Genomic DNA, 14,610 nt, shown 5'->3' on the forward strand with positions numbered 1-14,610 from the left:
CGTGCTTTTCACGAATGGCGGCACAACAGGTCGAATCACCAGCCTGACGTACAAATTTGCTGTCAGGGTGCTTGGGATAACCACAACTGTGCTCTTATGTCTTAGGAAAAAGCACCGCACACCACAACTCCAGGTGTATGTCCAGTGTGTCTAGCATGTAGACAGGTTGGTTGCAGGCCCTCAGCTGGCCTCCTTCAAACCAACGCACGGCCATTACTGGCACCGAGGCAGAACCAGTTTTCATCAGAAACAACAAATGACCTTCACCCTGCACTCCAGTGAGGTCCCGCTTGACACCACAGAACTATGGTGGTGGTTTCGGGTCGGTGGAATCCACGTTACAGAGCGTCTGCTCGGAGCTGTCCTTGAAGTAACCGATTTGTAACAGTTGTTGTGTCACTGTGATTCCAACTGCAGCTAAAACTGCTGTGGCAGACGCAGTACGATGCGCCAGAACCATACACCCGACACGATTGTCCCCCTTCTCGGTAATACCACTGGCCGTTCGGAGTCCAGTCTCCTTGCGGTAGTACATTCTCGTGACCGCCACTGCCAGCAGTCATGTACAGTGGCTATAAGCCTGCCAAGTCTTTCTGGAATACCTAGGAAAGAATAAGCAGCTTTTCGTAGCTCTATCACACGAATGAGTGAGTTGTTGGTAATGACGTCTTTGGCGTCTTAAAGGAATTCTTGACTGCCACCAGCTCACAACGTCCCACCTCAACGCTGACGGCCGCCACAGCGTGTGTTTAAAGCCCACCTGATTTACATCCTCATAGCGGTTCTACCAGCTCCACACTTATGCTTATGACGCGAGTCGTCATCTTTCGGAGTTTGAAACATGCCTACGAGCGTCCGTTTATGTCGCACACCAAAAATGTTTCCTAGGCTTAAATTTCCAAGGAAGATTGGGTTACAGCGACAATATAGACGTTAGTTGCTTTTTATTTGGTCGCGGGATAAGAATGTAAAATAATACACTGGTGTCTAATGTCCTGCACGAAAACTAGCATATCTCAAGAAAATGCCCAACGGAAATTGTGCTTTGTTACGCTCTGGGTCTTTCCTATACACACGTAGCCCATACTCGGAAAAACTGCCTATGGTAAAGTAGCAGAATCATGCCTAGAAAGTGACCGAAATTGAGTATCCGGATTCTGACATCGTGCTTACGAATAATACCCTCTAATTTAAAAGAAACATATACAAATTAGTATGCCACTACGATACTGCAAAATAAGGAGTGAAGTTGGACCGTAGTCTCACATTCAAAAATCATTGCCAAGAAACAAAACGAAAATTATCTGCCCGGAACAACATCATACGTAAACTTACTGCCACCACGTAAGTCGCACAGCCAAACGTTCCCCGCACATAAGCCTTGCAATTAGGCTTTTGTGCAGCGGAATATGCAGCACCAGTCTCCCCAAATTCCACAAACAGGTGCATACAGCGTTCAATGAAACTGGACGCATTGTGACAGGCTGCCTATAACCATTTCCTGGCACAAAAATTTATCAAATTATAGGTGTAGTGCCATCTGACACCCGCAGAAGAACAGCCGCAGAAATGGAGGAAAAGGAGCAGAAAATTGATCAGAGACACGCCCTGTTCGAACATGAGCCACAAAAACCCTAGGCTAAGGTCAAGAAGGAGCTTCAATCGCACAACGTCAGCAATTTCATCAGCAGCTGGAACTCGATGACAGAGCTCTGGCAAAATTCATAAAGCGGGTGGGTTGAGGAGAACTTCAAAGAGGAACCTGCCACGGGATTTCATCTGCCGTGCGTGACATGGAAAGCACTAAACCGAATCAGGACATGAGTGCACGATGTTAAAACCCCAGGAAGTGCAGATTCATGAGTGAAGACGAGTTCTGTGAGTGTTGTAACCTGCAGGATCCACAACATCTCCTGGTCTGCAGAAACCTATCCGATCCTTCAACAGTATAAGACCTCAACACAGCAAGTGATACGGCCATCAAGACAGCAGAAGTCTGGAGCTTACTGCCCATCTAACAGAAAATCAGTAGTGTCTTGCAGAATTAGTTATTAATTTGTTTTACTCTTTTGTATTTTTATTTATTGTACTTTGTTTTTATTATTTTGTGTTACCTAAGTCGTGGACACGTAAAATAAATAAGTAAATCAGTAATAATCAGTGCATTAAAATGGCTACGTTAATAAGTAAAAGTAAAATAAATCTTATTCCGCTGTAAGAGTGCCTCATGCATCATAGAAACTCGTTACTTTTTCCTCCTTATCGGTAAACAGTGATTGATGTTCTCATTAGAAACAATAATGTAGAAATTATGTGCTGAAGAAGGGAAATTTGTTAACATCGAGTATAGATGTAAGTGTCAGGAAGTCTTTTCTGAAAGTATTTGTATGGAGTGTAGCCATGTATGGAAGTGAAACATGGACGATAAATAGTTTGGACAAGAAGAGAATAGAAACTTTCGAAATGTGGTGCTACAGAAGAATGCTGAAGATTAGATGGGTAGATCACATAACTAATGAGAAGGTATTGTGCAGAATTGGGGAGAAGAGAAATTTGTGGCACAACTTGACTAGAAGAAGGGATCGGTTGGTAGGACATATTCGGAGGCATCAAGGGATCACCAATTTAGTATTGGAGGGCAGCGTGGAGGGTAAAAATCGTAGGGGGAGACCAAGAGATGCATACACTAAGCAGATTCAGAGGGATGTAGGTTGCAGTAGGTACTGGGAGATGAAGAAGCTTGCACAGGATAGAGTAGCATGGAGAGCTGCATCAAACCAGTCTCAGGACTGAAGACCACAACAACAACAACATGTGCTAGCGGAATATTAAATTTCAAAGGCGTTCCAAGATGTGTGTAATAGAGATAGAGTAAAGAGAGAGAACACAAAACGTGTAGAGACAATTTATTGACGTGGTTTAATGGACCATAATCCAATAAATTCAATTTATGCAACACGTGTCGATGAAACATTCAGTTTTAATAAAATCTCTGCCTACCAGCATTAGCTTTGTTCATTTAATGTCTTGATTTGCCGTCGTTTTTACGACGTAACCTGTAGGTAGGGCCCTACCTTAGTTAGTAAGGTTGTCTGACCCCATACACGTCAGCGACATTAGTACAACTGCACGTTGATCGTCCAGCGTACTACTCCCTGACGCTCTTCATGAATCTTGTGCCTCTTCTTCATTTATTTCAAAATTGCCTCTGCCACACAAAGACCTTGTTACGTCGTAAATGACTGTGTTGCCTAACATACAACTCAGTTTGAAATTTGGTAGATTTCTATAACCTCAGTATGGCTCGACGATATACAGTAATTTTTTCCGCCATTTGGTTTCTACAGACAAGAGAACATATTATAAATCCATCACCAATTTCAGATCAGTGAACTTCGTTGCAGGCTTTATTACTTCCGATCGACCAATTGTTATAAAGTGTGTTCCTCTCGGGCGATTCCTAGTTAAAACTACTAATGTTACTTGCAAGGTTTTTGTGTTTCCATTTACACTGTACAGGCTTTTAAGCATAACCTAAACCCGTTTCCTCAAGTTAGGTACACTCACTAAAAACAATGGCTGGGGAAAACATGATAACCGGCACAGTACTGAGTAAGTTGTTGCGATGTCATTGCTGCAAAAGCTAACATAAACTAAACAGAGGCGCTGCAGTTACTTCGTTTCATGTAACAGAAATTTGCAAGTTTGAAAACAGAAAGCGTTTAATGGTACGAAAGTAACAGAACACGTCCAGTATAAGCATGTTACTAGATAGGCATCATTTACAGAATTAATTGCGATGGGAACATTAAAATCGGTATGATGTCGTTTGTGGTTGCTATGCTTCTTAACGTTGTTTATTTACATCCGGAAGCAATATATAAACCGATCACATAAATATTTGTACATGGCCGAGATCAACCTTATAAAACTACTATCTTCACATCAATGTACGACACTGGGGTGTTTGTACCGTTATGAACCGTGCATTATCACCAACTAAGTTAGTGTCAACACATAGTCAACAATTAGACGAGGACCTCATTACCTCACATTGATCTGAAAATGATCGTTTAATAGGGTTAAAACCGGTCATATGCGAATACACACTGATGGCCTAAAATACACTCCTGGAAATGGAAAAAAGAACACATTGACACCGGTGTGTCAGACCCACCATACTTGCTCCGGACACTGCGAGAGGGCTGTACAAGCAATGATCACACGCACGGCACAGCGGACACACCAGGAACCGCGGTGTTGGCCGTCGAATGGCGCTAGCTGCGCAGCATTTGTGCACCGCCGCCGTCAGTGTCAGCCAGTTTGCCGTGGCATACGGAGCTCCATCGCAGTCTTTAACACTGGTAGCATGCCGCGACAGCGTGGACGTGAACCGTATGTGCAGTTGACGGACTTTGAGCGAGGGCGTATAGTGGGCATGCGGGAGGCTGGGTGGACGTACCGCCGAATTGCTCAACACGTGGGGCGTGAGGTCTCCACAGTACATCGATGTTGTCGCCAGTGGTCGGCGGAAGGTGCACGTGCCCGTCGACCTGGGACCGGACCGCAGCGACGCACGGATGCACGCCAAGACCGTAGGGTCCTACGCAGTGCCGTAGGGGACCGCACCGCCACTTCCCAGCAAATTAGGGACACTGTTGCTCCTGGGGTATCGGCGAGGACCATTCGCAACCGTCTCCATGAAGCTGGGCTACGGTCCCGCACACCGTTAGGCCGTCTTCCGCTCACGCCCCAACATCGTGCAGCCCGCCTCCAGTGGTGTCGCGACAGGCGTGAATGGAGGGACGAATGGAGACGTGTCGTCTTCAGCGATGAGAGTCGCTTCTGCCTTGGTGCCAATGATGGTCGTCTGCGTGTTTGGCGCCGTGCAGGTGAGCGCCACAATCAGGACTGCATACGACCGAGGCACACAGGGCCAACACCCGGCATCATGGTGTGGGGAGCGATCTCCTACACTGGCCGTACACCACTGGTGATCGTCGAGGGGACACTGAATAGTGCACGGTACATCCAAACCGTCATCGAACCCATCGTTCTACCATTCCTAGACCGGCAAGGGAACTTGCTGCTCCAACAGGACAATGCACGTCCGCATGTATCCCGTGCCACCCAACGTGCTCTAGAAGGTGTAAGTCAACTACCCTGGCCAGCAAGATCTCCGGATCTGTCCCCCATTGAGCATGTTTGGGACTGGATGAAGCGTCGTCTCACGCAGTCTGCACGTCCAGCACGAACGCTGGTCCAACTGAGGCGCCAGGTGGAAATGGCATGGCAAGCCGTTCCACAGGACTACATCCAGCATCTCTACGATCGTCTCCATGGGAGAATAGCAGCCTGCATTGCTGCGAAAGGTGGATATACACTGTACTAGTGCTGACATTGTGCATGCTCTGTTGCCTGTGTCTATGTGCCTGTGGTTCTGTCAGTGTGATCATGTGATGTATCTGACCCCAGGAATGTGTCAATAAATTTTCCCCTTCCTGGGACAATGAATTCACGGTGTTCTTATTTCAATTTCCAGGAGTGTATTATGACTTCTGCCCACCAGCAGATTCAGTGTCGCCTCAGGCGTTGCGTACACGTAGTCCGTTAAGGTAAGTATATAAAGAGAGCAGAGACGAATAGGAAACCATTCTAGCGACAGTACGGGCCAGAAATGGAGATGTCCACTGACATAAGCGACTGGCGCCTCGAAACGAGCATCTCGGAAGCGACGAAGTTGGTCGGCTGTTCTCGTGCTACTCTCGTTTGCATCTATGGAAAGTTGTTGAAGGACAGTGATACCACGAGTAGGCGACAAGGTGCTGGACGTCCTTGCATCATGACACAATGTGGAGGTCTCAGACTTAGGCGCTCTGCAGAGCAGATTAGTTGACGATCTGTGACAGATCTCACGGCAGAGTACAATGCCATTCGACTAATATCCGTAGAAGCAAATTTCTTCTCTCTCGTACAGCACAATCAACAAATTGCCGTCCAATTCTAAACCGTACAACTGCCTTAAGGAAAGCGCAGTGTAGTGATAATAAGTTTGTACCTGCCAGTACTGAAAATGAAATGGCTGCTGGCTTGAAACGCAACTGCCGACGACCTGCAGACTAGGCCGACAATGCTTCCTGCGCGTCGGAAACGCTAGGGGAGCGGCCGTTGTGGGGGCGAGGAGGGGTGGGCGAGCCGTTGCTATGGAGACGACGCCGCCGGCCATAGCTGGCGGCCGATGGATTATGGCTTCCGAAAATAACTGCCAGCCATAGTTAGGGAACAAGTACGCATCCTACGGAACGAAGTTACCGACGTTAGATTACCGAGAAGAGCAGATCCGAATGTTCTGTTTAAAAGGAAAGCCATCTCGGGATCCCGAAATTACGGTTCTCATTCTTTTATTTGTAGAAATTACTCGTTCTACAACTATCATCATCCATAACAAGAGGTTCCCTTAGCAAACGTGCTTCAGAATTCCTTCGACACTATTAGCAGATGATTTTTTTTAATTTACCAAAACAGGTCATTACTACACATATTGATTATAATGACCATTTAGCAGTACACAAACAATACATAAAAAGCAGAAAATAGATTATACTAGTTAATGTCTTAAGTAGAGACAAAATTTAGGAACAATTACTTGAAAAACACTATAAAAATGGCTCTGAGCACTATGGGACTAAACTGCTGTGGTTATCAGTCCCCTAGAACTTAGAACTACTTAAACCTAACTAACCTAAGGACATCACACACATCCATGCCCGAGGCATGATTCGAACCTGCGACCGTAGCAGTCGCACGGCTCCGGACTGCGCGCCTAGAACCGCGAGACCACCGCGGCCGGCGAAAAACACTATAATAAAGAGGCTGACTAAAGACAGGTGGCAGCTTCCCTGACTGGAAGTTTTTAATCATGAATTCGAGGTTTACATCAGCGGTATAAAACAGGAACGACGTATTTGAAATCTAGTTTCATTCCTTCACTTAATAAGCAAATAAATTCCAGAGATAAGTGACCTTCCGAATTTTTTCCTTTTGTCAAGTTTTGAGCTATAACGTTGATTTTCCCCTGTACTTTTACAATTCCACGTTAGCAGGCAGCCTCCCTGGTCACATACCTTGGCTTAATTGAAACCTTATTGGTCAAATCTTTGAGCAGCGAGAAAATACGTCTATTTAGAAATTGCACAACTGATTTTTGTCCCAATTTTCATAGCCAGACGAAGAGAGGGCAATGAACAAATCAGGTAGCAAACTGACCAGATTTAATTACTTGAAAGTAAACAGATTTGTTAGTGATCTGAGGGAAAATTTTTGTCCGAAGTTTTGTAGCCCAGCAGAAATGGGAAACAGAGAAACGGTGTTTCAAATTGACCATCATGAGGTCAAGTTTGCTAATATCGTGGCAATGAAGGAATACTAAATTAGTGACTTGAGTGTAAATTGAAATATTCCACATACAGACGCTGCTAGCTATGTAAATGAAGTGTCAAAAACCTCACATCTTCAAGGCCTAGCTATTTTGCGTATAAAAAGTTTGACTGATGTAGAAATTGTGAAATTATTGTTTTCATGTTGAAAAAGTAAAATAAGTATCATGTTACAGCATACTTTTAAACATCTCTGGTTTCTACTGATCTGTATACTCTTAATAATAATAGAAAATCGATCGATATTTAAATATATGAGACTTAACTCTTTTTGAGCTAAGTTTGTAAATTTAAAAAAAATTGAAAAATTCGTTGAAATGTTTTGTGAAATATTCCGCCTAAAAGGAAGAAATCAAATACCCAAAAAATATTTTACAACCCTCATTTGCTGTTACATGATTTCGAGCATCATTCAAAGGCACGTCAAATATTTCTGTAACCTCTTTTATTTCTTACTTTTACAGAAATCATTTCACATAACATTTTATATGAATTATTCCCCGAGCGCGTCATGATAATTTCTTTTCTATTTCCAGTTTTGCATACCAGAATGTAAAACCCTCGTATAATCGGGAAGTTAAATAATGCATACCTGAAAAATAATGCATAAATAATTTGAATCTAGTGTATAAATGTGCTCTATATGCTTTATACAGATAGGGGAATACATGTTGGTGATGAGCGTCCGTGGGCGCATCTGACTATAGCGGTTATCAGTCAACGTTCACACAAATTTTGTGTATTGACTATAATCGTTTAGACTATTTAGTTATTTTCAGTAGGCCATAATGTTTCTTGGCCGATGGTTGCGTCAGAACGCAGAAGGAGTGAGCATCCTGTGCATCTCCTCAGTGTTGCTACTAGAGAGAGCTGTCTAAGTTTACAACTACTACTGACATAATACAGTTTCTAACAGTGCTTATCTGAATATAAGTTTCTTTCCTTTCTTTTTTTCTTTTTTTCTTTTTTAGATACAGCGCTCGCTCTTAGTCAAGAAAATGCAAAGTGTCTATCTCACCATTTGCACTCGTGAAACATGACAACACTTGGATTTCAACTTCAGTTAGCGAGTTAACTTTTAGCATCAATACTGAAGCATAAGACAATTTTCTTTGTCAGTTATTGGGATATTTTACGATTTTCCTTCTGCCTTATTTTCGATAATTAATTCCTTGTATGAGTCATTCAATGTTACCATTTAAATGTATTTCCATTTACAATGAAGTAAATTGCTTTCTTAAGGTGTTACTTTCCGTTTGTGAACAATTGAACCGCAAAGTCTTAAAAAGAGTTGCTTTTATTCACTGCTAATATGAAAATGTGTTTGTCCTGTCATACGGGTCGCATGCTGCCTAAGATCACTTCTGGACTGCCTTCACTGAATGCAGAGTCTAAGTTCGTGTTAGTTAATCAAGAGGAGCGTTAAACGCACCAACGCCAGATTCTCCCGTGGTAATAGCTTCTTGAGGTGTGTCCAGCGCTCTCGGCAGCCGGTGTCCCGTACCAGTCGCAGCGCCTTATCCTGTGACGGCCGTCTCTCACTGTGGTACACCCCTGTCTCATAGGCTTGTACCCTCCCCTTCCCGTAGCCACCCCCTGCATCAAGGCCATCAGTCCGAGCGAAGGCTGGACGTCCGGGGGCTCCACCGTCATCATCATCGGCGACAACTTCTTCGACGGTCTGCAGGTCGTCTTCGGGACCATGCTCGTATGGAGCGAGGTAAGTGAAGTCTAATGCTTAGTACTAAGTACAGTGTACAAGTGTAATGTTAGTAGTGAAAAAACGAGTGTATTCCTTTCTGCGAGACACAGTGGTAATCATGTCTAGGGGTCTGCGCGAATGCCTAATGTACCCGCAAAAGTAAATATATTACAGTTTAATGGATGCTGTTGATATTATAATATGGTTTTCATTTACTAATATCAGTTACTATCGATGTATAGGACTGCATGAAGCACACCACGCGCCGGTTCCAGGATAGCTGAAAACTTGCAGTCTGCATCAATTGATATTTTTTTGCTGAAATCGTATTCTTCACGGAATCTGTAAAGCATGGTCGCTGACTGCGATGAACAAGTTCTGAACTTACAGCTATTGTACTCGAGTGAGCTGCTGAAGACTGCATCGGAGCTAAAATTTTAGGAACTACGTCAATAATTTTTTGTATATGTGAACCACGATGGCTGTAAGCAAGTAGGAGAAACTAAATGTAAATTCACATTTTGGTATAAATTTTGTTACTTTCATATGGCACGGAAAAAAGCAATTACGTAATGTAAAAATTAGGTACTAGGTTTCTTGGCATAAAGAATGCCTTAAACACAGCTAGCGATCAAAATGTTGGATGTCTCTCTTGGATGTAGAAGTAAAATTTATGCAAATAACTTACGCGAATGCAGACGGCAGACGTCGTCAACAATCGTTGATATTTCGACAGGCGACCACAAACTTGCAGCAAACAAACGCTGTGCAAGGGAATTTAAAACGTCGGTTTGCAGAGCGATTCCGGAAAGATAACACACACACACACACACACACACACACACACACACACATACATACACACACATCAAAAACGTTTTGCATCACCCCGGTTCCCAGAACTCCTGAAGATAGACGTTAACTGTGGATATTGTATCACAGACACAGTCCCTTTGACTATTCAGATATGTCACTAACCCCCCCCCCCCTCCCGCCCGCTCCCAAAGATGTAAACAACTATGCATGAGCAACTCCTATTAGACGGAGGGGGTCCGCAGACGATTAGTTCCAGTCATTGCACCAGGAAGGAGGTACACGGCTCGTCTGTAGTTCAACCATGCCTAGACGGTCAATACCGCAGTTCGATCGCGCCCGTATTGTTACTTTGTGCCAGGAAGGACTCTCAGCAACGGAAGTGTCCAGGCGTCTCAGAGTGAACCAAAGCGATATTGTTCGGACATGGAGGAGATACAGAGAGACAGGAACTGTCGATGACATGCCTCGCTCAGGCCGCCCAAGGGCTACTACTGCATTCGATGACCGCTACCTACAGATTATGGCTCGGAGGAACCCTGAAGGCAACGCCACCATGTTCAATAATGGTTTTCGTGCAGCAACAGGACGTCGTGGTTCAAATGGTTCAAATGGATCTGAGCACTATGCGACTTAACTTCTGAGGTCATCAGTCGCCTAGAACTTAGAACTAATTAAACCTAACTAACCTAAGGACATCACACACATCCATGCCCGAAGCAGGATTCGAACCTGCGACCGTAGCGGTCACGCGGTTCCAGACTGAAGCGCCCAAAACCGCACGGCCACACCGGCCGGCCAGGACGTCGTGCTACGACTCAAACTGTGCGCAATAGGCTGCATGTCGAGCAACTTCACTCCTGACGTCCATGGCGAGGTCCATCTTTGCAACCACGATACCATGCAGCGCGGTACAGATGGACCCAACAACATGCCGAATGAACCGCTCAGGACTGGCATCACGTTCTCTTCACCGTTGAGTGTCGCACATGCCTTCAACAAGAACTCGTCGGAGACGTGTTTGGAAGCAATCTGGTCAGGCTGAATGCCTTAGACACATTGTCCAGTGAGTGCAGCAAGGGGGAGGTTCCCTTCTGTTTTGGGGTGGCAATACGTGCCGCTGACGTACGCCGCAAATGGTCATGGAAGGCACCGTAACGGCTGTACTATACGTGAATGCCATCCTGCGACCGATAGTGCAACCATATCGGCAGCATATTGCCGAGACATTCGTCTTTACGGACGACAATTCGCGTCCCCATCATGCACATCTTGTGAATGACTTCCTTCAGGATAACGTCATCGCTTGACTAGATGGCCAGCATGTTCTTCAGACATGAACCCTATTGAACATGCCTGGGATAGATTGAAAAGGGCTGTTTATGGACGACATGATCCATCAACCACTCTGAGGGATCTACGCCGAATCGCCGTTGAGGAGTGAGGCAATCTGGACCAACAGTGCGTTGTTGAACTTGTTGACAGTATGCCACGACGAAGACAGGCACGCATCAATGCAAGAGGATATGCTACTGGATATTAGAGCTACCGGCGTGTAGAGCAGTCTGGTCCACCACCTCTGAAGGTCTCGCTGTATGGTGGTACAACATGCAATTTGAGGTTTTGAATGAATAATAAAGAGAGCGGAAATGATGTTTATGTTGATCTCTGTTCCAATTTTCTGCACAGGTTCCGGAACCCTCGGGACCGAGGTGACGCAAAACTTTTTTTTATGTGTGTACGCACGTACATACATACATACTGTAAACTCTACGTTCAAAATGGTTCAAATGGCTCTGAGCACTATGTGACTTAACATCTGAGGTCATCAGTCCCCTAGAACAAGAACTACTTAAACCTAACTAACCTAAACTTTTTGTAGGGCCAGCACCGAGCCTGCGATATGCTGAATCAGATACTAAACAGTGCATGTTTTTAATGTAATACAGCTTGTCATAACAACTGTAGCATTGCCCATGTCTGGGGGTAAAATAACAATAACCAGATCAACTCTACCGTAAGTGAAGGTAAAGCAGCTTCCCAGCTGTCTTTATATTAATCCTGGGTGTACTCGACAAATTCATAAAATCAGCTACTGACAAAAGCTTTGGCGTTTTGCAAATTTTAAGCATTTCCCTAGCACAGATTAAGCTGTGTAGTGGAAACCTTTCTCGATGAGATTCATCACAGAACGTCGAGATATAGAATTTGTCTCGTAGCCACGGAAATGTTCAACCTTCGCCAAATGGCGGGCAGTTACAGAATGAAATCTCTAGTCAGACCGCGAACCATGGAGTATCGCCCAGCCAATCCCAAGAAATAGGCCAACATTTTTGAAGGAATTATTAAATGAAGTCGAAACAATATTCCTTGAAAACAATTTGACGAGTGTAGTGGATCCTTTCACGAACAAGAGCTATGCCAGTGCGTCGCTTTTTCCCTTGTACAGCGCCCTCTTACTGCAGTTTTGCCTTGAAAATGACAGGATGGTCAGCTGTCGAAAAATTGGCAGTTGTCGATGAGGTCACCCGGTTACATTCCCGTAAGTTATTTGAGCATTGTATATGCCGGGAGAAACTCAGATCTCAGAAAATTTGTGCAATTTGTTATCCAGACACATCCAGCTGTTAATTTACAGTAAAATTTCAAAGCCAGATTTAATCCAGCAGGACTCTGAGGTCGTTAAAGACGTTAACGAAATTTGACTACCGCTGTACGCGATCAAAGATTTAGAGATACAAATCGAGTACTTGTGGATGCATATATTGCATCCGCGCTTTTTTGCCTTCTTTTTCTTGCGCCTTTGTCCCTAATCGACGGTGGGTTGAACGTATTTGGCATGATTAGCTTAAGGGGTGGCCACCCCGTTACCCCCGGGACGGAATATGCCCACCCCAACTGCCTGCGTGCAGTGCCATTCATGTAAAAGTGAGGTAAAGTTTCCTAAATGTTAGCGAATCGTGAAACTGTTCTGGAGCGTTGGCAGCAGCCCTGTATTCAACTATTGGAACGCGGGAAACGGCCTGAAAACCAAATCCGAGCTGGTCGGCGGACCGACGTTGGTCGTTAATCCGCTGGCGGAAATGGCGCTTTAACACTCAGGACTATCCAGGCGTGTGGATGCAGATATCACACATACGTGCAGACCTTTATTCATAGCCGTTACGTCCACATAGTCACCCTTCCTGCGTGCATAATATAGCTTTTAAAGCTGAAAAGTTTTTAAAAAAAGTATTTGGTAGTGTTCATTACACTATAGCGCAGGTTCCTCGGCATTCAGTGACATTTTACAATGCACACAGGAATTTCAAGCGGTCCTTTATCTGCTATGCGTTACCGCCGTAGAAGTCCACACTGCGTTTCAAAGTTTCCTTTTATGGGAGAGGTTACTGAACTAGTTGAAAGCTGGGGCCCGTGCGTTGCTTTTTCTCTTGCACAGCGCTTGCTTGCTGCAGTTTTGCCTTAAAAATGAAAAACTCTTTAAACGTGTCTTTCAGATCAAGCAATCTACCAATGAGGAATCTTACGCTCCCTTCCTGTTGTCAGTCATTGTGGTGTAAATGTTTAGCTTTTTCACTACTTTTATTAACATTTAAAAGTATGGGACTATGGTTTTTGGATACAAAACAACAGATCCCTAAGAGATAAAATCAGAGATATCTCATTTTTGTAGATCTGACAAAAAAAGTGCAGAGTAATAATGCATTGAATATGTGGATTTTTCTAGTGTGGCCGCAGTCATTTGAATTACGTGCTACTCTGAGTTTCCCCCTCTGAGAGTGACATAAACATCACGTATCTCTTGACCCCGCCGCGTCAGTTTCCTTGGAGAGTATTGTAAATATCCAGGAGGCAAATTATTCAAACGACCGGAACAACGAAAATTCCGCACTTTCTATCTTTTTTCCACGTATTTTCTTGTCAGATCTACGAAAGAGTTATATCACTATAATGTGTCCCATACAGATCTAATCTGGCAGGAAAAATGCCTTAGTCCTATAGTTTTTTTTTTTTTTTACAATGTTTCATTCACATAATTTTCCGTAGCTCGAGCAGCTAGGGTTATTGGAATCAAACAACCTTTATCTGAAATGGTTTCATTTGGATTAAAAGTATCATAGCTCTTGCAGAGCCCAGAGTAAACGCTGTCAAAAGTTATGTGTTATAATAAATCCTTGAATTTAGCCAGTCTTTAGCAAAATGAAAAGTACACTGGTTGCTCAAAAAATGTATATCAATGTGACTTTTATTGAAGCGTCCAGGAAAATACGGAGACAGACGATGTGGAGCTCTGTGGGTTTCCGTGTTGCAGCTGATAACGTCGCACGCGATCCGCGTGCAGACGCCCCCGCGACACATACCGGGCGTCGTCGAGGTGACGCTGTCCTACAAGTCCAAGCAGTTCTGCAAGGGCGCGCCGGGACGCTTCGTCTACGTCTGTGAGTATCGCAGCCAGGTCACGAAAATCTAGTTGCTTCTGTTTCTTGGGTTATTGGTATATGGATGAAGGTGATAAGCCCCGTTAGTGCTGTTCTGAACGAATACATATCGCATTTGAAAATAATGATGGGCACTCTAGCTTATTCGCAGGTGCTGGTCGAGAAACAGTTAGTGCTGAGTCCCACGACAAGCAGACACAGTATAATTGCTCAGATATGT

The 14,610-nt window shown here is 44.4% G+C and overlaps 1 protein-coding gene across 1 annotated transcript in view; it reads left to right on the plus strand.

The window, feature by feature from the left end:
- Window positions 1-14,610, plus strand: part of LOC126235517 (transcription factor collier) — a 600,438-nt gene that overhangs the window by 554,097 nt on the left and 31,731 nt on the right. Inside the window, exons 9-10 of the mRNA XM_049944238.1 lie at window positions 9,002-9,156; window positions 14,264-14,390. Of these exons, the coding sequence (XP_049800195.1) occupies window positions 9,002-9,156; window positions 14,264-14,390 (282 nt within the window). The remainder of the gene's footprint in view (window positions 1-9,001; window positions 9,157-14,263; window positions 14,391-14,610) is intronic.

Source organism: Schistocerca nitens, chromosome 1 (assembly GCF_023898315.1).
Source record: "Schistocerca nitens isolate TAMUIC-IGC-003100 chromosome 1, iqSchNite1.1, whole genome shotgun sequence".
In the NCBI taxonomy this organism is placed as follows: Eukaryota; Metazoa; Arthropoda; class Insecta; order Orthoptera; family Acrididae; genus Schistocerca; species Schistocerca nitens.